The sequence below is a fragment of the Marmota marmota genome, unplaced genomic scaffold, assembly GCF_001458135.2.
Source record: "Marmota marmota marmota unplaced genomic scaffold, marMar, whole genome shotgun sequence".
In the NCBI taxonomy this organism is placed as follows: domain Eukaryota; kingdom Metazoa; phylum Chordata; class Mammalia; order Rodentia; family Sciuridae; genus Marmota; species Marmota marmota.
Genome location: NW_026000001.1, coordinates 4,678,624 through 4,703,370, shown reverse-complemented (window position 1 = coordinate 4,703,370; position 24,747 = coordinate 4,678,624). Strand labels below are relative to the sequence as shown.

At 61.6% G+C, this 24,747-nt stretch overlaps 1 protein-coding gene across 1 annotated transcript in view; it reads left to right on the top strand.

The window, feature by feature from the left end:
- Positions 1-24,747, top strand: part of Kcnq1 (potassium voltage-gated channel subfamily Q member 1) — a 288,888-nt gene that overhangs the window by 36,522 nt on the left and 227,619 nt on the right. Inside the window, exon 2 of the mRNA XM_015503067.2 lies at positions 16,938-17,028. Within this exon, the coding sequence (XP_015358553.2) occupies positions 17,026-17,028 (3 nt within the window). The 5' untranslated portion in view covers positions 16,938-17,025. The remainder of the gene's footprint in view (positions 1-16,937; positions 17,029-24,747) is intronic.

Sequence of the window (24,747 nt, the reverse complement as noted above, 5' to 3'; positions counted from 1 at the left end):
GGTCTACATGTCTGTCTCTATGCCAGTAACACACTATTTGACTAAAATAGTTTTGTAATAAGTTTGAAGTAAAAAAAGTATGAAGTTTCCGACTTTGTTCTTTTTCAAGATTTTAAAAAATTATTTAAGGTTCCCTGAGATTCCATATGAATCTTAGAAGATTTTTTCAGTTTCTGTAAAAAAAAATCATTGGGATTTTGATAAAGACTGCCTTGAGTCTGCAGATCACTTTAGGTAGTGTTGACATCTCCTGATACTAAGTCCTCCAATCCATGAACATGGTACATTTTTCTATTTATTTTTGTCTATTTAAGTTTCTTCCTGTATGTTTTAGTTTTTATTGTATAACCGTCTCACTTCCCTTGGTTAATTCCTAAGTACCTTATTCTTTTTTCTACTATTTGTGAATGAAAGTGTTTTCTTAAGGTTCTTTTCAGATTGTTGTTAGTGTGTAGAAGTGGGATGGATCTCTGTATGTTTGCTCTTTGTATTCTTAGTTTGTGTAATTCCCTTATCGGCACTAATGGGTTTTATGTTGGGGCTCTTTAGACTTTCTCCTAGAAGATCACATCACTGAGGACAGAGATGACATCAGTTCTCTCTTTCTTGGAATGTCTGTTGTTCCTTTTTATTCTCTAATTGCTCTGGCCACAGCATCCAGTACGATGTTGAATAGAAGAGGTAAAAAGTAGGCATCTTTGCTCCTAATTTTAGAGGAAGCGCTTTCAATCTTTCACCATTAACTGTGATGCTCACTGTGTGGTTTTCATTTATGGCTTTTATTATGTTGAAATCATTTCCTCTTATTCCCAGTTGGTCAAGAGTTGTTATCGTGAAAGTGAGTTGAATTTTGTCCAGTTTCTTTTATGTAACAATTGGGATGATCATGTGGGCTTTTCCTCCGTCTTATTAAATCTGGGATATCGTGCTGATTAGTTTTCACAGTTGAACCATCCTTGCATTCCAGGAACACATCCCACTTGGTTATGGTATATAATCCTCTTATATACTGATAAACTTGGTTTTCTAGTATTTTGCTGATGACTCTGTGTGTGTGTGTGTGTGTGTGTGTGTGTAGTAATGGGGATTGAACTCGGGAGTGCTCTACCACGTCCCCAGCCCTTTTAATTTTTTAAATTTTGAGGTAAGGTTTTACTAAGTTGCTTAAGGACTTGCTGAGTTTCTGAGGCTGGCCTTCAACTTGCGATCCTCCTGTCTCAGCCTTCCTGAGTCACTGGGATTACAGGTGTGTGGCACCATAACCACTTGCTGAGGATTTTTGCATCAGTGTTTTGGGGGGATATTGGCCTCTAGTTTTCTTGTAGTATGTCTGGCTTTGGTATCAGGTAATACTGGCCTTGCATAATGAGTTAGCAAGTACCATGATTTGGATATGCCTTGAACGTGTCCCCCAGAGTTTCACGTACTGGAGTCTGGATCCCAGTGGGAAGCATTGAGGGCGTGGGATCTTGAAGAGGTGAGGCCTAATGTGACGTAAGTAGGTCGTGAGGTGTCACTCTCGGAAGGGATTCACCCAGTTCTCATGAGACCCCAGTTCTCAAGAAGGTAGATGCTATAAAAAGAGCAAGCCTGGTTCCTGAACCCCTGTGGCCTCCTGTCTGACCAGGCCCTTTCTCCCGCTCACTTGTACTCCTGCCATGATGCCGTCCCCCATTTGAAGATGTAGCCACGAGGTCTTAGAGCCAAGCTGATGCTGGGGCCATGCTCTTCAACCTTCAAAACCATGAGCTAAATCAACCTCTTCTCTTTACAAAGTCCAGGATCTTGGGTATTTTGTCATAGCAACAGAAAACAGACTAATACAGGAAATTCTTCCTCCTCTTCAATTTTCTGGGAAAGTTTGAAAAGGATTAGGGTGAGTTCCTTCTTAAATGTTTGTTGAATTCCCCATGAAACCATCCAGTCCAGGGCGTGTTTTTGTCCGAGGTTTGGCTGATGGGTTTAGCATCATCACTCGTTATAGGTCTTCTCGGATGTTCTCAGTACAGTCCCTTTTATTTCTCTAGAATTGACCAAGTGACGTTTCCAAGTTTACTAATGTGAGTCTTTTTCTTGGCCCACTTTGTGAATTGGTCTCATTGATTGTCTCCACTGCTTTTCCGTCCTCTGTTTTATCTTGGTTGCTGTTGTCTTGGTTGTTTACCTCTAGCTTTTGGGTTTAATGTGCCGTCTTTTTCCTAGGCTCTAAGTTAGGTCTTGCTTGAGATCTGGGTTTATTATGCTGAGGTTGCAGCTATGAATCCTCCCCGTGGCGCCTTTGCCGCATCCCGCTGCCTCTTTGCAGATTGAGGTCTCTGTTGATGGGTATCCCACTACACCCTGACTTCTCTCCTGACCTCTTCTTTGATCCACTGGTCGTCCAAAGGTGTCAGTCCATTTCCGCAAGTGTCTGAGTTTCCTCCTGGCCCTGCTGTTGTTGACGGCTAACTCTGTCCCTCTGTGGCTGGAGAGGACTCTGATATGACCCCCGCCTCCTGGATCTGTTGAGACGTAACCGTGAGGGTGTGTGGACTCTCCTGGGAGTGTCCCTGTGCGCTCGGGGGCACCTGTGTGGTTGGGGGGCACGCCCTGTTCCTGCTGTGTCTGGTCATCTCGTAAGTCCCGTTTCCTTGCTCCCTTCTGCCTGGCTGTCCTCGGGTTGTTGGGGGAGGCTGACCCCCGCCCCCCATGACGGGCACTGTCTCTCCTGCAGTTCGGTAAGCTGCTGCTTGGTGTGAGTTGGTGCCTGCCAGGAGGTGCTGAACGTCCACATGGTGCCTGTGGAGTGCCCCCCCGCCTTCCTGATGTCACACGGCTGACCTGCTCCTGGTCTGGGTCACCTCTTCTGTGCTTCCTGGACCTCTGGGTGGACAGCACGGGACTCACTCTCCTGCCAGTGCTGGCTGTCCTCTGATGCATGGCATTCAGCCCTTCCGTGAAGTCCAGCTGCCCGTGGTGCCACATCCAGGTCACCGCTGACCCAGCGCCACGATGCTCCCTCCCGTTTCCTTCTAGGAGTCCTAAAGTTTGGGGTCCTACGTTTCAACACTGCTGCGTCTCAGGGGCTTTGTGTGTGGGGTGTGAGGAAGGGGCCCAGCCTCTTCCTCCGGCACACAGACACCCCGTTTCCCAGCGCCATTGTTGAGGGGCCGTAGACGCTCTTTGGAATGGCTTTTCCCATCGAATAGATCTCTCACATCCCTTGTTGAGATCTTCGTGTTCTGTTCAGAGCCACTTCGTACTTTATGGGGTGGAAGTGCCGCGCTTCTTCAGCCTCACCCTGCAATGCCAAGGGGTCCCCAGAGTGCAGCCTGTCACGGGTGGATGGCTGCATTGCCGCAGCGAGGGCAGAGCACCCTCGCACAGGCCGCATCTGCCTGGCGGGAGCTGTGCCTTCAGGGTCCCTTCCCGGAGCGGGTGCTGGCCTGAAGGTGAGCGCGCCGTCCTGCGGGTGGGTTGTGGGTCCGCGCCACCCCACCACGTGAGTGCCATCTCCTGCAGCTCCACCCGTGGGCCGCCACGGGTCTACGTTTTGTGGACCACAGCTGCGTTTCACCTCTATTTCTGTGACTCTGAATAACTCCAACATTTTTCATATGTCACTTTTTAGCCCTTTAAAGATCTTTATTTTTAGACAGGTGTCGCTAAGTTGCACGGGCTGACCTTGAATTTGCCACTCCTCGGGCACCTGCGAGTGGCGGGGACGGCAGGCGTGGGCCAGGCTCTGGGCTCACTCTCCTGTCAGGCAGGCCGTGTCTTTGCAAATGGCCTGTCCTCTCCTGCTAGTGTCTTGTTGGTCTGGTCCTTGGGCCTCCGTGTCTAAGTCATTCATATTGCGGGAACCGTCCTCTGGGACATGATGTGACTGATCCTCCAGGACTTTGTTTTTGGTGTCAGGTTGCAAAACAAGTTTTTGAATGTTCAACTGGTGGCATTTCTGGACCTTATCTGCTGTGCCTCCGGTTGAGCCTCGTCCGTCCAGAGGTCAGGGCCCTGCCTTCTGCATTTAGCCCCTCTGCCTGGGCTTCACCCTTACGGTGACCCACAGTCCTCAGGGGCCCAAGGGTGTGGGTGTCCTGGACCAGGTCGGGGGGTCCTGGTGTGGAAAACCCTGGGGACACGGATTGGCCTCTAGACCTCTAGACGGTGTTCTGAGGTGTCAGAGTGTGATCTGGGCGTTGGCAGATCCCAGGCTTGTGCCTGAAGCGAGGACCCTGCCCAGCCATCTGTTGGCCACAGACACCTGGAAAGGCCTCAGAGGGCTGTCCTGGGCCCGCAGGGGCCATCTCACCCTTCTGCACCCTGGAACCTCCTGTCGCAGGCCGCAGCTGCTGAAGGCCAGGTTTGCAAAGCCACCACCCCTGTCTGAGGCTCACCAGCACACGGTCCCTCAGGGCTCCTTGCAGTCCCACGGGGCAACCCTGGCTTGCTGGACACAGTGTCCCCCAGCTCGGCTGTGCCTTCAGAAGACTTGAGGCCCCGAGCCTCACCTCCATCCCTCCATCTGGAGCCTGCCTCAGTGGGCTGGACTTCAGGAGTCCCTAGAGACTGCAGCCGGGAGGAGGCAGCTCAACCAGCCGCCCTGCGCAGGGAGGGCAGTGGGTCCTGAGGTGTGTCCATGTGCCAGGCAGGGGATGACTGCCCAGCTCACAGGCTTGGGAGGCCAACCCTCTTGGAGTGCAGAGGCTGCATCGCTCAGAGGCCGACACCCAGGACCATCTAGTCTCCTCTGTGGAGGGTGCCCGTCAGGAGGGCCAGCGAGGGCCGCGGAGTTCAACCTGTAAGAGACAGAGGCGTTACCTTTCCTGTGTCACCGAGACTTGCCAGGGGCGGGGGTGCCCCCCATTGAATTCATGCCCCTCACGCTCATGCCTGATGATGTGAGCCCCACCCTGTGGGTGCTGGGGGCACCCGTCACTCAGCTTTCCATCAAAACCCAAGGGTTCTGCCACATGGAAAGGAGGAGAGGCTTATTTTGGTCATAGTGTGGAGGCTGCAGTCCGTGGTGGCCTGGCCCCTGGCTCTGGGCCTGGGGGAGGCAGCACATGGTGGTGGGGGCGTCCATGGAGTCTACCCTTCCTCCCAGCTCAGGGCCCAGGCGTGGCCATTGCTCTCTCCATCTCCCTCCTCCCTCCGTCCAGGCCCTGGCCTTGGCCTCAGAGTCCACCTGCAGCTACTGCCACGGCAGCCGTTGGCTGAGCTGAAGTCAGGAGTGGACGGGGCGGGCTTTCTTGAGGTCAGGCCCACCCTAGCAGTGAGCCTGGTGGCTGGGAAGCAGCCCCTGGGCCGGCCCCCTGGAGGAGCCGCAGGTTGTGCTGGGGTCCCCCATCGGAAGGCGGCTGGGGTCCGTGGGCAGGGGTAAGGGGCCCAGCCAGCCCCTGGTAGCCAGGGCTCCTGCCACAGCCTGGCCAGGGAATAGCAGGGCCGAGCTGGTTGGTGGCTGGAGCCACCCGGTGTGGGGACGGATGTGGGTGTGACCGGGTTGGCCAGGGGTGTCCGCAGCTCTCCAGAGAGGCATCCAGGCTGGGCTTGGGGTGTCTGCAGCAGAACGGTGGTGTCCCTAGCAGGCCCACGGCCACCTGGAATGACAGCACCTAGCCGGTCCCTGGAGCAGGCGGATCCTTGGGGTTGGTGGGCGGGGATCAAGGTGTCTGGAGACTGCTGGGGACAGGGACACTCCCAAGCGGGAGCACTCTGCACCCCCACCCCAGGGTCCTCATTTCTGACCAGGGAAGTCCCTGAAGCCAAGCTGGGCTGGGGTCCTGGGGTCAGCCCAGAACCTGCTAGCCCACCTCCTGTGAGTGTCCCAAGGCCACAGAGGATGCTGCAGGGGCACCATCCCAGCCCTGTCTGAGGCCTTCCTGAGCGGGCGGCGGAGGGCACTGCCAGGCCTGGCCTCGCCCGGGCCCTAGGTGAACAACCTCACTGTGGGCTTTGGAGCCCTGGCTCTGGGGTGGTGGCTGGTCCTGGGCAGGGGCTCAGGAGGACCAAGGTTCCCAACCCAGGAAGGAGACGGGCCCCCCCCGCCCATTCACTGGGAGAGGCCCCAAGGAGAGAACTGTGAAACCAGTGGCCACCCGCCACCTGGCCTCAAGTGGGCTGTGGGCCGCCTGGCCTGTCCAGGAGCCGTGGCTGGCCGTGGGCTGTGTCTCGCACAGCTCCAGGGGCGCCACTAGCCCAGGCCCTGCAGGGCGGGTCGGGGGCTGCTGGTGCTGACCTGGAGAGCGAAGTGGGGCACTCATCTCGGAGGCCCTCTGCACTTGAGCTGGCTTGTCCCTGGCGCCCACTGGAGCCGTCAGCACCATAAGGGCCCTGCAGCTGCTCCCGAGTGGTTTGCCATGGTAACGGTCAGCCTCCTGGGCCTCAGGTTCCCCCTCTGCAGAAGGAGGCCCTGCCAGACTCCCGAAGCCTGTGCTGAGCTCGGCTGCTTCAAAACAACAGAGAGGTCAGGTGGGCACAGAGCGCGTGTGGTTCTGGCCCCCTGGGAGGGACTCCTGCCCCTCACGGGCACCTGTGCTGGCTCTGTGTGTTCTTTGGGGATCCTGGGCATTTGGAATCGGGCGGATCCGTGCGAGCTGGCTTTGAGCAGGATCTTGGCTTTTTGAGCCTGTTTCTCCACCTGAGAAGGGGCGTCTCGCTGCCTGTTAAGACCTGGGAAACGGAACCCGGGTTCATGTGGGTGCAGACTGGGGTCCCTTCAAGGAGCTGCTCCCAGGATCGGGCTGGCAGGTCTGAACTCCAGGGCTAGAAGCCGGAGCTCCTGCAGGGTTTCTGGGTCAGACTGCTTCTCAGAGAAGCTCCGTGCTGACCACTGATTGGCTGAGGCCCCACCATGTGAGGTTGACCACCTCTACTGGACATCTAAGGCTTTAAATGTCCATCTGCTTGAATATCGCTGCCCGGCAAGATGGAGAGGTGCTGAATGACACCCGGATGCCCCTGGGGAGAACCTTGCTTGGGGGTTCCCCGGCAGGGCCTGGCCTTCACCTTGCCGGCCTCAGACTGTCCAGAGACCGGCTGTGGCTCTGGAGCTGTGTGAGGCCCTGTCTGCAGTGTGCGTGGCCAGGCGTGGCTGCCCGTGGGGCCAGCTGCTCGTGGGGAGCTGTCGTCTTCCTGGGCTCCCTGTGGTGCTCACTGGGCCAGGTGGGAAGCCATGCAGCCTGTGGCCATGTGGCCACTCCACGCTGGTAGCGTGTCCTTGGCTCTGCACACTGTGCGTGCTGTTCCTGCGCCTGGACAGGCCACAGCCCTGGAATCCCTCCCCGAGGGCTCCTTCCAAGGGGAGGGGGTGGGGGAGGCCTGGAGGAGGCCTGGGAGGAGGCCGGGGGACAGGGAGTGTGACCTGCCCAGCTTGGGCCTGTGATGACCACTGAGTGGGGGCCTTGCCCCACACCAGCTGATTAAAGGGGCAGGCAGGACACAGCCCACAGTGACCCGTGGGGCAACTGCCGGCTCCTGTGGGTGTGCAGGTCACCCCTGGCCACCCTGCTGGCCCTGCGCTCCCCTTGGTCCCAGGCCTGCCTTCCTGGGTAAGCCCCACCCTGTCCCACCTTGCTCTGTGCTGAGAAGGCTATGGGCCCCAGTGAGCTTCGGCTGGGGACACCCGCTGCTTGGCTCCAGCTTCCTGCTCCACCTGGTCTTGGAGCTGGGCAGTGTCTCGCTGAGTCCCTGGGTCCGAGAGCCTGGGATTTTCTGTCCCTAGAACATGGCTGGTGAGGCTGGGGCTGGCGCACACAGCCAGGGGCCCATCTGAGCTGGCCCCTGCCGGCTGCCCTGTACTGAGCACTGGCGCTGCCAGGCAGCCTCATCCACTCCCTAATGAGGAAGCTGATGCTCACCAGCCACACAGCCACCCTGTGTACCAGAGTCCCTCATGTCCCCTGGAGAGGGGCAGTAGGCTTCCTCCTGCTGGAGCTAGAAAGACTCAGGTTAGACATGGGGAGGGACTTTTCTGAGTAGGACAGAGCCCTGAGGATCCATGCCCTTCAGGCAGCTCCAGGGTGTCTGTCTTGCCCAGTGAGGCCACCATTACTCCTGAGCAGTGCCTTCTTTAATCCCAGGGAGGCCCTGAGCCAGGCAAGGCTGCGGGAGCAGGGCTGCCCCAGGTGGCCCGTGAGACAGCGAGTGTGTGCACAGGTCATCTGGCCTGCTGGGCAGCCTGCCCGCCCCCACCCCATCCTGGACAGGACTTTCAGAAGGATGTGAGTCCTTGTGAGATAAGGACCAGGTCTGTGAGGTCACTTGGGTCCGCTCTCCAGCACCTTCTAAATATACCCTCTGAGGGTGTCTTATCATGCCGGTGGCCTGCAGCGGGCTTCGTGTGGCCCCAGCCTGCAGGAGGAGCTCCCCACAGCCTCCTGGGTCCCTGGGAGGAGCCTGTGTTGACCTGTTCCTGGCCTCCTGGTCACCTCCGGAGCGCTCTGGCTACCCTGTGTGTGTAGTTGGACGGCAGTGACCCCAGGGGTCAGGACCTTCCAGCCTCCTAGCTGGGCCTCCCCAACCCCCTCCAAAAGGGCAGGTGGCCAGGACGCCGTGGCTCCTAGTCACCTGTGGGGTGCGCTTTTCCCCGAGGCCCCTGTGCCTGGAGCCCAGTTCTCCTGAGGGAGAGCTGGTGCCTGTGACCTGGCAGGTCCCAGAGCTCTGTGAGCTTCCCCTTCCTTGAGCAAGGCCTGGGCCAAGGTTCTGAGTGGAGTGGAGGAAGTGGGGCGCCGTGCTGCCTGGTGCCTTCCTGTCCTTCCCACACCTGGGGTCTGACCAGCAGGGCCTGGGCTCCTTGGGGGTGCTGTGGATCCTGTTTTGAAGTCCAGCCTGCTGTTTGCCAGCTCCTGGCCTAAGCTTGGTGCCCTGGAGATGGGCAGTGCCTGGGGCTCCTGCCTGGCTGGCCCCAGGGTCAGACAGGTGGCAGGTGCTCTTGGGTGGATCGCGGGTCCTGGGAGAGCACACGCCACCTGCCTCTGGAGCCCAAGGGTTCTGAGCCACTGAGTCGGGGTCTGCACTCTGGCCCGCCACCTGTAGTTGTCAACCCAGTTTCATTCAGACGTGACCATGCCCAGCTGAGGAGCTGCCCACAAGGCCACTGCCCGCCAAGCCTCAGATGTCGCCTCTCCGAGCCAGAGGCCTGCCCCTCCCCTGCACGCTCCTGGGTGGACGGGACATCATCCTGACCCCTCTAATCTCTGGCCTCCCATCTCCCTTTCTGAAAAACTTCTGGTTCAGCCCAAGAGGGTCCCCCCACCCCGGTCCCTCTGGCACCCCAGGTCTGCTGTGCTTGGCTAGCAGGGGTAAGACCCCGACTCCGGCTGCCCCCAAATGGGGCTGAGACCCCCCCAGGTGGCACAGCAGTGATGGCTGAGAGGCGCCCCCAGTTCCCAGCCCACTCTCGAGGGACTCTGTGCTGAAAGGGATTGGGGACATGGGCAAAGCTATGGGTGTGTCACCAAGTGGGACCCAGGCTCGGTGGAGAGGCCTGGTGGGACACCACCTCGTCCTGGAGCGTGGCCTGGGACGGGTGCCGACTCCTGAGCCCTAAGGGAGCATGTGCCTACGCCAAGAGGTGTCGCCGCCCCCACACTGTCCCCTCAGTGCCAAGAGGTGCCCCTGCCTTTACCCTGACCCCTCTCAGTGCAGGGTGACATTGAGTCCTAGGCACCTCGGGATTGGCCATGAGCCCAGGGAAGGAGAGTCCAAGGTGGAGCCCTGGTGTTCCTGTCCAGCAACTGGTGGACAGGCCTAGGAAGAGGATGGATGTGGAGTCCCCTTCAGTCCTGGTTGTGGCCTTCCCTGCCCCGTGGCCGGGAGTAGCACTGTCCCTCGCTGGACTCTGCAGCAGCTCCTCATTCGGCGCCCGTTGGGGAGAGGACGGGTGGTGTGGAGGCTCATTCCCCTGGAGGTCACCAGCCTCACCCTGCAGCTGGTCCCTGGGGCAGGTGCTGAGAAGCTGCTTCTCCGAGGAGGAAGGGCTGGCTCAGTAGGTGACCAGGCCCCAGACCCATGCCCAGCAGGCACTGCCCACCTGCTGCCAGCTGCTCACTCCTGCCAGCTGGGGATGGTCGTCTGCCCCAGCCCAGTTCAAAGGCCTGCAGAAACAGGAGGGGCAGGCAGGCAGAGCACGGCACGGGGCTCTCGCTCCCCGGCCCCGGAGGCCTGTCTCCTTGGCCCCGAGACTTCTGCACCCTGCACCCCACGTGAGCATCCCTCACGGCAGACCTCCACGCACCGAGCCCCGGGCCTGGTGCTGGGCTCTCGGAGGGATGCCTCCCTCAGGCCCTGCCTGGGGTCCTCACTTATTGGGGAGCAGCAGGTGCCCAGGGCTGGTGAGCTACCGGGAGCCTGGCAGGCGTGGCCAGGAGGAGGGTCTGGCTCTGTCTTCACTTGGAGGGTCTTGAGCCCGTGAGGTGGGATCTGTGTTCTGCAGAGTGGCTCTGGCTGCCCAGGGATCCTGCCGTGGGTAGCTGAAGGGGTGTGGGCTTCGGGGAAGGGCTGAAGAGGGCCCTCTTCTCTGGGGTTCCCAGCTGGGTCTCTCTCAGGAGAAAGGTTTGCTGAGCTCCAAGAGGCAAGGACAGGTTGTCCCCCTCACCGGGGCGAGAGCCATTTTACTGGAGAGGCACACTTGGGGGCTTTGGAGACCACTCCTGCTGAGGAGTGACCTCTTGTACTGTCCTTCCAGCTGACGGGGACCATTCACAGAAGTGGGGCTCAATGTACTTGCTAGATGAGCCCCATGAAAGACTTTGGAGCCTATGGGGCACAGGGAGCAGTGGTGGCACCGTCGGGTGGACCCGGTGGTCACGCCCGCATCCCTGAGCTGGACTGCAGAGCCGGGCTTCATCAGGCTGGGGCCCCCAGAGCAGGCTGCTGGGCTCTCCTACCTCCCCCGGGGCCTCTGGCTGGCTGGACAGTGCCACTGTACACAGGGTTTTGTGTGGTGGCCACAGGGCTGGGTGTGAGTGGCCGTGTGGTCTATGGGAAGTGTCCCTCCCTGTGGCATGTAGAACCAGGTGTGTGAGCCCACCAGGCCTGCCTCTCAGTGGGCCATCCCCGTCCCCCAGCTCCTCTGCTTGTTGTGACTGAGGCACATCCCCGGCCGACCCTGATGCAGGTTGATGTGACCTTCATTGACAAGGGGCGTTTGCAGATGCAATTCAGTTAAGGATTCTGAGAAGACGGAGAGGAAATGGGATCTTTCAAACTGCATTTGAAATCTGTGACACCAACATTGTCTTTGCCTGGCACTTGGCCCTGAGTGTGAAGAATTCCACATCTGCTGATAACGCTGTGGTAAGCAGGACGTGAGACCCCCATGTCCAGCTGGGGCACAGCGTGGGGGGCAGGTCCTCCTCCCTGGCACCTGTGAGCCTGCCTCACACAGGGAGCGCTCTGTGCAGGTGGGGCCCTCCTGAGGAAGCTGTTGTCCTGGACTGCCCAGGCGGGTCCCTGATTCAGTGTCCTAAAGACACCCACAGGACTTGACAGCAGAGGAGACGGCCACATGGCCAAGCTGACCCCAGGTGCCCGCGTGCCCTGAGCTGGAGGCATCGGGGAGATAGGTGGAATGTCGGGCACTTCTGCTCTGAGGGCAGCAGCCCTGGAGCCGGCCGGCCCAGGCTCACTGTCCATGAGGCCTGGGCATGTCCCTTCAGTGTTGGAGTCGTAGCAGTCCCATAGAGCTATGCCTCGTGGTCCCCAGTCCAGGGGCTTCCATGGAGGAGTGGGTGGCCTGGGACCTGGGCCTGCTGGGACTCATCTGGGCTCTGAGTCACAGGGAGGTGGTGTGATGCTGTCCATGCTGGGCTCCAGTGAGGGACCCTGGGCCAACTCCTGGCACGCCTCTGGGCCTCAGCATGGACTGAGGTGCGTCCTTCAGGAGAGGGCCTGCTGGGGTGAGCAGGTAGGGCCCTGCCCTACAGCCCAGTGGGCAGCTGTTCCAAGTCTTCTGATGTGCTCATTCCCTCCGTGGACAGCCCTGGCTCCTCTGGGAGTCCAGCATCGTGGGGTCCATCCGTGGGCCTGAGCTCACCTACCCTGGGGTCCAGGGGAGACGAGGATGTTTGGGCAGCAAGCCAGGTGCACCTGCAGCTCCCTCAGCCCAGCCTCTCCTTCCTGGGCCGCCTTTGTTGGGGGACATTTGGCATCATCCAGAGTGACTTTTGTTTAAAAACGCACACAGGCCGTAGCTGCAGCTCGGGCTTAAAGCTCGACGCTGGCGTGGAGGTGGTCCGCTCAGAGCCCTGCTCTGTCTTTGGCTTTAGCCCAGCTTCACAAGCCCATCGCCCTCGTCTGCCTGGCGAAGTGCCCTTCCCAGCAGGGGCCTGGGACCTTGCTTGGTTCCAGCCGCCACTGTCCACTGCAGACACTTCAGCTGCCCTGCTGCAGGGCAGCGCCTCGCGTTCAGCTCTGCTTTCAGGACGTGTTCTTTAATGGCGGTGAAACACACAAGGCGGACTCCCCATCTCGACATGGCGAGCGCACAGCTCGGGCGCTGGGCGGCCTCATCCTGGTGTGCAGCCGGCACCACCCCAGCCTGGAACTCAGTCCCCGCCAACTCTAACCCCCCAGCCTCCGGTCCCTGCACCCCACTGCTTTGTCTCTCTGCACTCCGGGGCCTCCCGAGAGAGGATCCCCCAGTGTCCCTGTGCCTGGCTCGGGGTCCATCGAGCCCCTTGTCCTTTGGGCATGACCCCTTGCCTGGATTAACCGAACTTTAAAGCACTCACATCGTTTTCCCATATTGGGTGGATCAGATACGTGAACCTGGCAGCCGGGTCCTCTGGAGCGCCCCAAGACTGTTCTCACCTGGAACCCCCCGCTCAGGGCTACCTGATGGCCAGCTGCCAGCAGCTGGTGGGGTCCAGGGGAGATGGGGTAGGTTGGCGGGCAGCGAGTCCAGCAGGCACTGTAGGTGAGATGTGCTCCAGAGTGGGCCTGGCAGCCCTGGGGTCCAGGCCCAGCCCCTGCCTCTCCTGGACAGGACCTGGTAGATTCACTAGGCTGGTCACCTGAGTTGGCTGAGCCTATGAGGAGGGGCCAGGCAGGGACCAGAACATGGGACGTGGTGGAGGGTCTCCGGGTGGCTGTAGGCCCTGCCTGTCTGCAGCCCCTGGAGCTGGCCCCCGCCCTCCACGTGCCTCCCACTGTGGCCTCTACAAGGCCCTGGCAGGACGCCCGCATTCTCCTGTGTTCCCAGGGCACCTGGCTGTGGAGATATTGAAGTGATGTCCGATAACACGCTGACGTCCCTCAGGGCTGGTGCTGCGGTCACAGCTGCTCAGGTCAATGTAGCGCGAGGGGAACAGTGGGGCATTGTCCTGGGAACCATTGCTCCCTCCACAGCGCTGCACCTGCTGGGAGCTGGGCCGGGCAGCGTGCAGGTGCGGGCAGCCCCAGTCCAGAACATGGGCCAGTGTCTTCCTTTCCCTGGGCCTCAGTCTCCCAGCCCTTGGGGGGGTGTCCTGGGACAGCCTGACCTGGGAGCTCCAGGATGCAGAACGGGGGGCAGAGGGGTGTGGCCGCCCCCAGAGGCAGGGGTGCAGGTGGGCCCTGGGTCCTGTGAGCTCACCAAGGGCAGGAACCCTGGCTAGGCCTCCCTGAGACTCCCCGCTCCGCCCAGGACAGGAACAGATAAAGGGGTAAATAAGATAAAATGTGTTTTATCTGGAGTCGATAAAGAATAAACTGTGTTATATAATTCTTCTCAGGCCAGCACAGTGTATTCAAATATTTGAAGAACTGTTTAGCCTTCAGGATATGGTGAGGTTGAAACGCAGCCCAGCACGTGGGGACAGATCAGCACGGCATTCTGAACCCTGGGCTCCTCGGCGGGCCACGAGGCAGGGCATCCTGGAGCCAGGCCCGGTCCCGCTCACCTCCTCCCCCTGGCCTGAGCCGTCTCCCACCAGCCCTGGCCCCACCCTGTGGTCACTTCACGCCCCACCTACCTCCCATTGTGCACAGTGTGGGGTCCTGCCCTCCCTGCTGGACCCTCCTGGGCGAGGCTCACTCAGCCCCTGCTGTAGCAGCCTCGGAGGGCACAGGAGGGCCCCCCAGCTGCAAAGTCCCCTGGGGCACTTGGTGCCTGTGGCCTGTTCCCCAGGCTCCCGGCCACGCCCGACCCCAGCCAGCGCCCTTGCCGCTTCCCTCCAGCCACCGCCTCCGGGCAGCAGCAGTGGATGCTGTCACCCTGACAGCCGGAAAAGTAGAAGTTTGTGACCAGCCATGCAGCTTGTCACCCGTTTGTCTTGAGCTTGTGACTTGGGAGCCCTGGGACGCTCATCGTCCTGAGATAGCCTCTTGATTACCCCAGGCTGCTGGGCCCTCCTGGGTGCATGTCACTGTTGGCAACGCGTGGGCAGGTGCTGGTCGGGGGTCCTGGCTGGTGGCCCCGATGGGCTCTGCTGCGGGAGCTTCAGGGCTCTGTCAAAGCCTCGGGAGGCCGCGGGCCTGTTCCTGGCACCAAGTCCCCAGGGGGACCTCTGGTGACACCACCGTCCACAGCTCTGTGACGGGGGCTCTGACTTATGTGGAGGGGAAACCCGGCCGGGGAGCTGCCAGGGCCGCATGGCCGTGCAGGGGCAGCTGGTGAGTGCTGTGTCCTATTGGGTGCCCGCTGGCTGGGGAGAGGCCAGCTGAGCACCTTCTGCCCCCAGCAGCACCTTCTCTGCGGGCTCCCGGCTGAGCTGCTGGGCCCGTCCCACTTCCCTGGAGCTGTGAGTCAGGGCACAGTGGCCTGCAGGGCCGGGGTGGCACAAGCCCAGAGGAACAGCTGGTCCAGTGCTCCTGGGAGGCCAGGGCTCAGGCAGGGCCCTCTGCAGGCCTGGAGGGAGCTTTGGTTTGTGTAGTGGGAGGCAGCCTCCGGCAGGATGGCGGGAAGAGTAGGCTCCCTGTGCCAGGAACGGCACCTGCCCCAGCCGGACACTCTGCCCACCCAGGGTTTGCCCGGTGCCCCGGAGAGCCAACGCTTGCTCAGGAAAGGGCTGGCCCTTGTTCACCCCCATGGGGGCTCCGTGAGACCTGGCTGCAGTGCGGGTCATGGTCTGGGGGACAGCAGAGGGCAGGGGAAGTCGCCATGCGGGGGCTGCCTGGGCCCAGGGGAGCACAGGAGGGGCCTGGGAGGACCAGACACCCCATGGCGCTAGGCAGGGAGGGTCCTTGGAGCTGAGCTGTGTGGAGATGGAGGTGCAGAGTCCCTGTCGGGAGGCCACGTGTGCCAGCACCCTGAGACCTGATGCAGCCAGAACCCCCACCTGTGAGGGGCTGGTGGTGGGAGGCAAGGCCCGAGGAGGGGCAGGGGTCCTGGGGCTGAGGGACTGTGGTCGGACTGGGGTCTGGGTGGTGGCCTTGGGGTCTGGGCTGAACTGGGGCTGTCATGTGCCAAGAGACAGGGTGGTAGCTGTGGGGACAGAGGCAGGGTCCCATGGGAGGGGCAGAGGCAGAGCCAGGTGCTCAGGGGTCATGTGCCGGTGCGCACACCAGGGGCTGAGGACTGCTGTGCCCCAGGCCATGTCTAGTCACCAGCTCTCAGGACACCCACAGGCCGGGGTGGAGGACCGGCACCAGGTCTCAGCAGTGACTCTTGGGAGGGTGGGCTCAGAGGACGGCCCGGCCTCTGCATGGGCAGTGGAGCCTGAAGTGGGCCCCCAGTAGGCTGCAGCCGGCACAGAGGTGCTGACCCGGCTCCCTTGAGACTAGCAACGGAGGTGGGGGAGCTGCGCTGGGCAGGGCCACCATGGTGACAAGAGGGCCACTTGCTGGCTGGGTGGGACAGGCAGCATGGAGATGGGGTCAGGCTGGAGGTGGCTGTGCAGGTGCCACAGATGGCCCACAGGGTCAGTGGGTCAGTCCCGAGGGCTTGGGGCCGCAGAGGCCAGGAAGGGTGGTTTTAGCCACAGGAGCCTGGGGGAGACGCCCAGGTCCCTGTGACCCTGGAAGCCCATTTGTGACCCCTGAGGGTCAGGGCACGTGTTGGGCAGACGGGAGACGGGGGGAGATTCGGCAGGGTGAGCCTGCAGGAGGTGCTGGGCGTCCTGGCTGCCGTGGACTGAAAGCCACAGGGGCAGTGGGTGCTCAGGGCGGGGAGGGGGGCTGGGCTCCTGGGTTCTGGGCAGAAGGTCGGCACCTCGGGGGGCAGCCACCCTCTGCCCGCCCCTGAGAGCCCGCGAGAGGTGTTTGCAGTCCTCACAGCCCTTGGAACATCTCAGTGGCTGCCCCTCCCCAGGCAGGAGGAGGGCTGGGGCCACCTTGGCCTGGTGACATACAAGGACACTGAGCTCAGTGGAAGAGGGACCCTGGGGGTTCACTAGTGGGAGGGGGTGGCTCCTTAGCTTTGTGGCTCCCACCGGATCAGAACAAGTGGCCTGCGTTCTGTGTGTCACAGGGCACGTGGGCAGCCTGGGTGCTGGCCCTGGGCGAGTCTCTGCTTCCTTTTCCTCTGATGAGCTCGAGCTGGTGGCCTGCTTCTCCTTGGAGGTGGCTGTGACCTCCAGGCACCCTGCCTGGCCCTGAGTCCTGCCAGTGGTGCCAGCGGAGCTTGACCAGAAAGGGTTTGGGGAAACGGCGTCTGGAGACAGAGCTGCAGCCCAAGGCACGTGGTGAAGAGCGCTGCCCTTCGAGTCCAGAACGTCGTCGGTCATGCAGAAGGGGAGCCCTCTTGCCCACCAGGGCCCCGGGCTGCTCCCTGCCCTGTGGACATGCCCATCCAGGACACGAGCCCGTGATGGGGGTCGTGGGGTCTGCTTGCTGGGCACAGCATTTTGAGGTCCTCCCCTGTTGGGCAGGTCTAGGGTGTCCACCTGACGGCCTGGCATTTCCTGTGTCCACTCACAGCTGATGGACGACTGGGCTCTGGCCGTGCTCTGGGATCTCACACGGGGTGCCTCGGCTGCTGCTGCTGGGTGGGTGCTGGGGGCTGGTGGGTGCTGACCCTGCGCCCTCCTCTCTTACAGCTTCCTCATCGTCCTGGTCTGCCTCATTTTCAGCGTGCTGTCCACCATCGAGCAGTACGCCGCTCTGGCCACGGGGACGCTCTTCTGGATGGTATGTAGGGGCCTGGGGCCTCCAGATGGCTCAGTGGCCCTGGGGGTCGGCTCTGGGAAAGAGGAGGCTGCTCCTGGTGCCCCTGGTGCTGGGCTGGAGGGGGCCATCTGGGCTGGGAGCCCGGCCTGCCCCGGCACAAAGGCCTGTGCGTGTCCTCTATGGGTAAGGGCTGGGGCATCTCATCCCTGTGTGGGCCTGTCCCCAGCCCTAGAGAGGAGCTCAGGCAGTCTGAGGACCAAACTCCTGAGCACTGGGTCTGGCCCTTCCACCTCTGCAGGCCCCGTGTGCTTGCGGTGGGACAGGAGGACTCCCTCCTCTCCAGCCGGCCATGAACTCTGGACGGGGCCTGGGGGGACCCTAGCTGAGGAGGGGGCCTGCCCTGGCCTGGATTCAAGAGCCCGGAGCCAGGGCCGAGAGGGCCGCTCACCCTCGGCTCACCTCTCTGCTCGGCCCAGGCTCTGTGGGGACCCACGGCTGGTGTGGTGCTGAGGCTGCTGAGGTGGTGCTCTCTAGGGACCAGCTGTGTCCGGGGGACAGAGAGTCCCCGAGGAAGCCGCCTGGGGGCCATGGCAGGGCCTCTCAGGACTGAGGCCGCACCTCTGCTACGCCTGCCCTCTCGCGGTGGGCTGTCCCCGCAGCTGCAGAAGGAGCAAGGATCAGGATGGGCTTTCCATCGCCCGCTACCTGGGGCTGGCCGGGCCAGCTCTCAGGCTCATCTGGCCCCGCGGCTGTCCAGCTGGGCTCCTGAGTCACCCTGGACAGCCCAGAGGTGGTGCCTATCTTGATTTTAGGCAGCCAGGTCTGCCTGGGCTTTAGCGGTTCCGGATTCTGAGTTATGGGTCAGCGTCCCCTGCTCGGGGCTCACAGTGCTCCTGCGGGCAGTTGATGTCCATGTGGCGCGTGGCCACTGGGACTCTCGTGAGGCGGGACCCCTGGCCGCCAGTAAAGCAGCTCCTATCCCAGAGTGCCTCTCCCACCTGACTTGAGGTGCACCTTTGTTAAAAACCAGATTCCAAGGCAGAGTCGCTCTGGGGTTCCCTCCTTGGCCTCCCGGGGCCTGGCAGAGGCCTGGCTCCCAGTGGGCGGGCAGGGCCTTTCCTGCAGGGCTTTCCTGCTCGTCTTCTCCTCCCAGTGACCTCACGACCCAGTGGTCCAGCTTTGGCACCTGATGAGTAGGTCGGGGAGCCCGGCACCTCTGGTGCGTGTCTCTGGGAGCCTGTGTGGTGGGGGCCATGGGTCTGGGACGGTGGCTGTGGGTTATTTCTGATAACATGGGTGGCAATGAGCAGTTGGGGATTGCTGTCACTGAAGGGTCCTCCCTTGTGACATGTTTTATGGGATGTTCTTGGCATGCACAAAGCCCTGACGGGCAGTTTCCTGGCTGGGACTCTGCTGTGCTTACTCACTGATCTAGCAGGTTCCCCCGGATTCCTGGGTTCTAGGATGGAAGTCCCCTGTGCAGGTACAGCTGTCACCAGTCCTGCTGGGCACCATGGAAGGGTGGGGTGTGCGGCCTGCTGTCACTTCATGCTTATCCAGAGGAATACCCAGCCACCAAGCATGGGGACGGGCATTTCCTACTGGCCCCCAGCCCCAGTCCTGTGTGGTGGGGTGTGACAGTTGGGCTTGTCCCACGTCTCTCTTGGGTGTCAGAGTTTTGCTGAGGGCTTTTGCAGGACCCAGGGACCTCTCACAGTGCTCAGTCAGGCTGTGTCTCTCCTTTCCCGCTCTAGGCTACTTCCGTGTCCCGTGCCACCTGCCCAGGACCCTGGCATCCCTCACCCCCCGTGGACCCAGCTGTCCGTGAGCGCTGGCTGAGCTGCTGGCTGTGTTTCACAGGACAGCATGGGGTCACTGTGCAGGGAGGTGTGTCGGCCACAGGGCATGTGCACCAGGCCTGGCCACTGCGGGTCCCTCCACGGGGACGGGGTCTTCGGTGCTCCGCCCTGGGACTTGCCCTGGAGGGCATGGGACTAGGGTTCCCCACGGTTCTCAGCTGTAAGGGCCTGGCTGCGGAAGATTCCCCAGGAGAGGAGCACGTGCACATCTGCGTGTGTGAATATACACATGTGAGCACGCTGTGTGCCCATGTGCCACGTGCGAGGCAGCGTGCACACGTGTATGCATGTGCCATGTGTGCTCACGCACAGCTGTGTGTGTCTGGGCATGTGTGTCAGTGGGAGGCTGTGTGCACCTGTGTACACGAGCTTGTTCATGAGTGTGCACTTGCCTGCCATGAGGTGTGTGCCTGTGAGTGATCAGCTGTGTGTGTATGTGTGTGTGTACATGGTTGTGTTTCACGTGCAGTCGTGTTAAACCAGTGACGTGTTCACGTGTGTGCCCATGTATGTGTGATGCATTCAGCCCCTCCTGTGCGACCTTGGATCTGGGGTGGTCTGCCTTGGTCCCCCAGGGTGACTTGGGCCCAGGAGCCACTGCCTCCTTCCGCCTGGCCCTAGCATCTGTGGAGCCTGCATGCCACCTGGTGGCTGCTCTGGGAACTGCACTTGCCTGTCCACAGAGCCCCCAGGCTGGCAGCCCTGAGCACTGTGCCTGTGAGGTCCACACCTCCCACCCTCTCTGGGCAGGTGCCAGTGGAGCAGCTCCCCTTCCCCACAGCAGAGCCCCCTCCCACTGTAGCCCCCATCCAAGCAGTGGCTCTTTTCCGTCCTGTGGGAGCAGTGACCCTGGCTGTGTCCCTAGGCCCCCTCCCCACACTCCCACTGGGGAGGCTTTCTAAAGCAACCTGATCATTCTAGAAGCTCCCGTGGCATCTGGGGTAAACTCCAGCTTCTCTCATGGACCCCCAGGCACCCTCTTCCTGTCCCGGGCCCCTCACTTGTTCTCTGCTGCCTCTGGGCCTTTGCACCACTCTGCCCGGACCTGGCTCTCTGACATCTTACGGGGCTGCCTTCTCCCAGGACACCTGCTCTTTCTTCAGAGGGCAGGGTGTGATGCTCTGCCTGGGGCTCACCCCTCCCTCACCACTCCCAGAGACCCCTGGCCCCGCCTGCCCGCCTGGTGCTTCCTGCTCGGCACACCCCGGGGGGGGGGGTATGTGTTCCTGGGCCTTAATTTCCCCATCTGTAAAATGACAGCCCCCTGCCTGCCTGGTCATGTTTACACTCCATGTCACCCCACTTCAGCCTTAGGGAGTTGCCCCTTCCAGGTGGGTTGAGCTGACTGTGTCCAGAGGCCTATGCCAGAGTGACAGCCATAGGGGGTTTAGGGACATTAGGAAGGAGGCAGCCATGGCCTAGCACTGGGCCGAGCGGGAGGTCGGTGGGGCCCTATGGGGCATGCCTGTGAGACAGTAAAGGCTCTGTAGGGTCGGGGTGCTGGGGCTGGAGGGCAGGGTGAGGAGTGGAGCCTGGCTGGGGCCCTACAGGTGGGCAGACTGCAGCTTGCAGTCTCCAGGTGGGTGAGCACGGAGCACAAGTCAGGACGCCCCGAGTCTCGAGGGTGGGGAGGGCTGCCGTCCCCGGGGCCGGGGCACCCCGTGTGGGGCGCCGGGAGTTGCCGGGAGCTGTTGGGGGGGGGGGACAGTCTCAGCAGACCATGCAGACACCAGGGGGCGCCCTCGTCACGTGCGTTTCTGCAGTCCCTGGGCCCGGCCCAGCGTGACTGCGAGCTCAGCCCAAACCGCAGCCCCGGGCCCCACGGGGGCCCGGCCAGCCTGCAGGGACGGCAGTGGGAGATGTGGAACAGCCTTCGAGGCTCTTCCCGAGCCGTGTTTTCCCTCCTCCTGCTGCGCCTGGCTGTTATGGTGCCAGAAGGCTGTTATCTCAGCAAGGGCCGAGGAAGCCCCAGGGCGGCCTCCGAGGGATTAAGCATTCTGCTGAACCAGGATATTTGGTGGGCCTGAAAAAGCCATCTTAGGAGGAGTCTCACCCGGCCAGGTCCAGCCTGGGACTTTGGACAGGCGCGTTGCAGGGCCCCACCTGGTTCCCGTCCAGGGGAGGCTGTGTGCTCACATGTGTCTGTGGACGTGGCAGCACGTGTGTGCCTGGGCCCGGCCGGTCCCGCTGGGGGCTCTCCCTCGGCCCCAGGAACACTCCTTTTCTCGGCCCTGAGAGAACCTGCCCCGGCCCAGGTGAGGGCTGGCTTTTGTGACAGCCTTTGTCCTGATTCCTTACAGAAAGCGTGACACGGTTCACGTCTGTGCCTTCCGGTGGCCAGCATGCCGGGGGACTGTCCTGAGGGGCCTGTGGTTGGAAACCCGTGAGTGGCGGCTGGAGGCCTGGGGGATGAGGTCACTCTTCCTCCCTGCTGCGGAGCTCCCTTGTCCTGCTGCAGTGACCACCCCTCCCACCAGCTGCATCCTCCCCGTGGCCGGCCTCCCGTGCAGGCCTCAGTTTCCCAGCAGCAGAACGGGGGGTGGGGGTGGGGGCCGTGCCCTGCAGCGGCTCTCGGTGGGTCTCCCTTTCCTGCTGAACAAGGTCAGGCTCTGTTCCCAGGTCCTCTCAGGCCCCAGCCCCCCGTTTCACACTCGGGATGACCCTGCAGATGCCGCCGCTCTGCCACCCCACGGCTGATGTGAAGCCCACTACCTGCCCCGGAGCCTGGTGGGGCAGTGCGGGTGTCGCGCTGGCTGCCTGGGAGCGCTGTGCTGTCTGCTCTCATATCACGTCTGGTGGCCCTCGAGAGGGCATCAGCAGAGCCCCTGCTGTCCCTGCCACGTGCTGTGTGCACACTCTGATCCTCTCCCTGAAGAACCTTGTTTGCAGCGGGAGAGGGGACTCTCAGAGGTTGAGTCACTGCTGCCCAAGGTCAGGGGACCAGCGGGTGGCTCGGGTTTTCCATTAACAAGCCCCAAGCCCTGTTTCCCTGCGCGCCTGCACCTCCCTGCCCCAGGAGCTCCTACACCGCTGACCGAGCGCCATCCTTCACTGTCACTTGGTGTCACCTTCCTGCCTGACTCTGCCCCCCCGAGACGTCCACCACTTCCTCCTGGTCTCCCAGGTCCTCCAGGAAAACATCCTCTCTTCTCTGTGGATCTGGAGCGTCTCTTTGTTCCTGGCACACAAGGGTCCCTACCACGGGGGCTCTCTCCGATTTCTGGTTCAGAAGTGCCCCCCGCCCCCTCTCCTCAGGTCGGCTTGTCCTCTCCTACATCCATTCAGCCAGCAAATATTTATCAAGCGCCTGGTGTGAGCCGGGCTCTGTGTACAAACAGGACCTGGGCCAGGAGGGCAGGATGCAGGCCTGCACCCCGGGGACCTCGCGGCACAGTGCTGCCTACGTGGAGGCCAGCACTCCAGTCCTGCCTGCAGGGAGCCCTAGAGCGGGGCTTTGAGGGGGACACAGGCTCCAGCTCTGTGCATAGCCCCTCGGGCACTGGCCGCTGCCACTTGCTCAGATTTAGGGTCACTCTGGGAGAGGGAATTCCTCCCTCACCTGAGACCCCCTGTCTCTCCCCTGTGGCCTGTTCCAGGGGACACATCCCCTAGGCTGGGTTGGCCACAGTGAACTCAGGGCCTGAGGCTGCTCCCTGGTGAGTGGGCCTCGGGGTGTGGTGGACGCTCCCTCTCGGGCTGGCCTGGAACCCCAAGCAGAGCTGGATCGGCCTGGCCAGAGTGTGCTGCAGCCTGTTTAAGGCGGGCTCGAAGGCGCAAGTGTCCCTTCTGGTGTCTGGTCCTGCAGGAGGACTGCTGCGCTGGGGCCGTAGGGTTTTCTTTGTGCTGGGGATTGGGGCCGCTAAGGCTGTGTGACAGAGGGCCACGGGCAGCTTCAGCTGTGGACATTCCTCTCTCACAGCCTGCAGGCCCAAAGCCCGAGACCCGGGTGGCAGCCATTCCAGTTCCTCTGAGGCTGAGGGACCCTGGGACCCAGGTCTCTCTCTTGCTGGGGGGTATCTGTTGGCGATCTCTAGCCCTCCATTCCTCCCTTCACCTGGCATCCTCGTGTGTGTGTGTGTGATGCCCCAGATGTCCTCATTTTGTCAGCACACCAGTCACTCTGGGCTAGGGGCCCCCTTCTTCTCTATGGCTGTGTCTTAAGCCACATCTGCAAAACCACCTGTGAACTCGGGCGAGACGGTCCACCCTGGGCGCCTCTCCCAGGGGTCTCTGAGCTCGGCCCACATCCTGTGGCCTGTTCCAGTCAATAAAGTTTTATCAGCACATGGCTGCGCACCGGTGAACGCGACCGCTGGAGGACTTGTGCTTCCACCGCAGGACAGGGACCCTGTGACCTGCAGCTCCTCGAGTGTGCACCTTCTGGATCCGAGGGGAAGTTGGCTGAGCCCTCCTCTAAACTATTAGCTGTGTCACTTTCAAAATAGTGACACTCAAACTGGCATGTGAACTATGGACGGTTGTCTCCCCTGAGAGTCGAGGGCGACGGGCTGGAGCCGGAGAGCCGTCCACCCTGCCGTCTGTACGGTGGGTTCCACTGTTCCCCTCTGGGTGCTCTGATGTTGCCGATTTCGCGGGGTGGCAGCGGGCAGCTCACGCTGGTCCCAGACGCGCTCTGCCCTGCTGGGCCAGCTACCCTTATTCTGCCCACTTTCCCAACCGTGAACACACCCCTGTGGGGCATCCTGTGAGTCACTGGGAGCCGGCGAAGGCCGAGTCCTAAACAAGGCCTTCCTGCTTAGCCCAGGGCACTGATGAAGGGATGGTGGCCTCCTGCACCTGTGCCTGGGTCCCTCCTCAGCACATGGCTCCACCTCTTTCTCGTTGCTTCTGGCTGCCGCGGGGTTTGGGCGCCTTGGCCTGGGCAGCCTGGCCTCCCCTTCATGGCCTCTCCCTTGTGCTGTGAAGGGTGATGTGGCCTGGGGACCAGGTGGCCCCTCTGTGGGATCGGGAGCTGGGGGAGGTGGCAGGACAGGGTGTATCACCTGGCTGGGAGCCTGGTCCCCAGACTGAGGGTAAAGGTCTGGATTGGCCGGGCCCTGCCCGAGAGGCAGCTGCTTGAGGACAGCTGACATTCTTTGTACAGAACAGAGAAAACAGGCGCCCAGCTGTAACCAGAACCCCCGGGCTCACAGAGCCATGCTCCACACGGGCAGCCTCCATGAGGCCCACAGTGGGCCTCGCCTTATCTGTGTGGGTCCAGTCACGTAGGCCACGTCCATTCAGCGCATGATGGGCAGGTGTTGTGTGGGCCAGGTGGGATCCAGCACCACAGGGGACGGCCACGGCCTTCCACCAGGACCCCTGGGCCATACTGCTCTCTGAGTGTCCCAGCCTATCCCCTGAAGGGAGGGAGAGTGGCCCTGGCTCAGGCATGGTGGTATGACTTGTGGACCCCAAAAAGACCCCCGAGGGCCAGGTAGAGGCTCAGGGTCCTACCCCCAGTCTCCCCACACCCCTGCTTTGCCGAGCCTCCTGGAAGACCTGGCCCTGTGACCAGGTCACACAGCAGGTGATATTCTGGGGACGTGGAGTAAAGGGGAACCCCTGCTGAAGAGCTTCATCTTGGAGAGTATCTATGAGGCTGAGCGCGGGAGGCCTGGGGTGAACCCGGCTGGCACGGCCTCTCCAGGCCCAGGGGCACCAGGCCTGTGCAGCCACAGCCTGGGGTTGAGCGGTGATGCCAGCGCTCTGCCAGTGTCTCCTAGACCTGCCTTCTTGGCGGTGCCGTCCCCCAGCCAGTCTACGAGGACCACTCCTGAGGTACGGGGAGCAGGACATGGGGGCTGATCATCCTGTCACCTCTGGGGCAGGAGGGACCCCGTGACCAGAGGCACCCGGGAACCCACATGCCGTGCACACC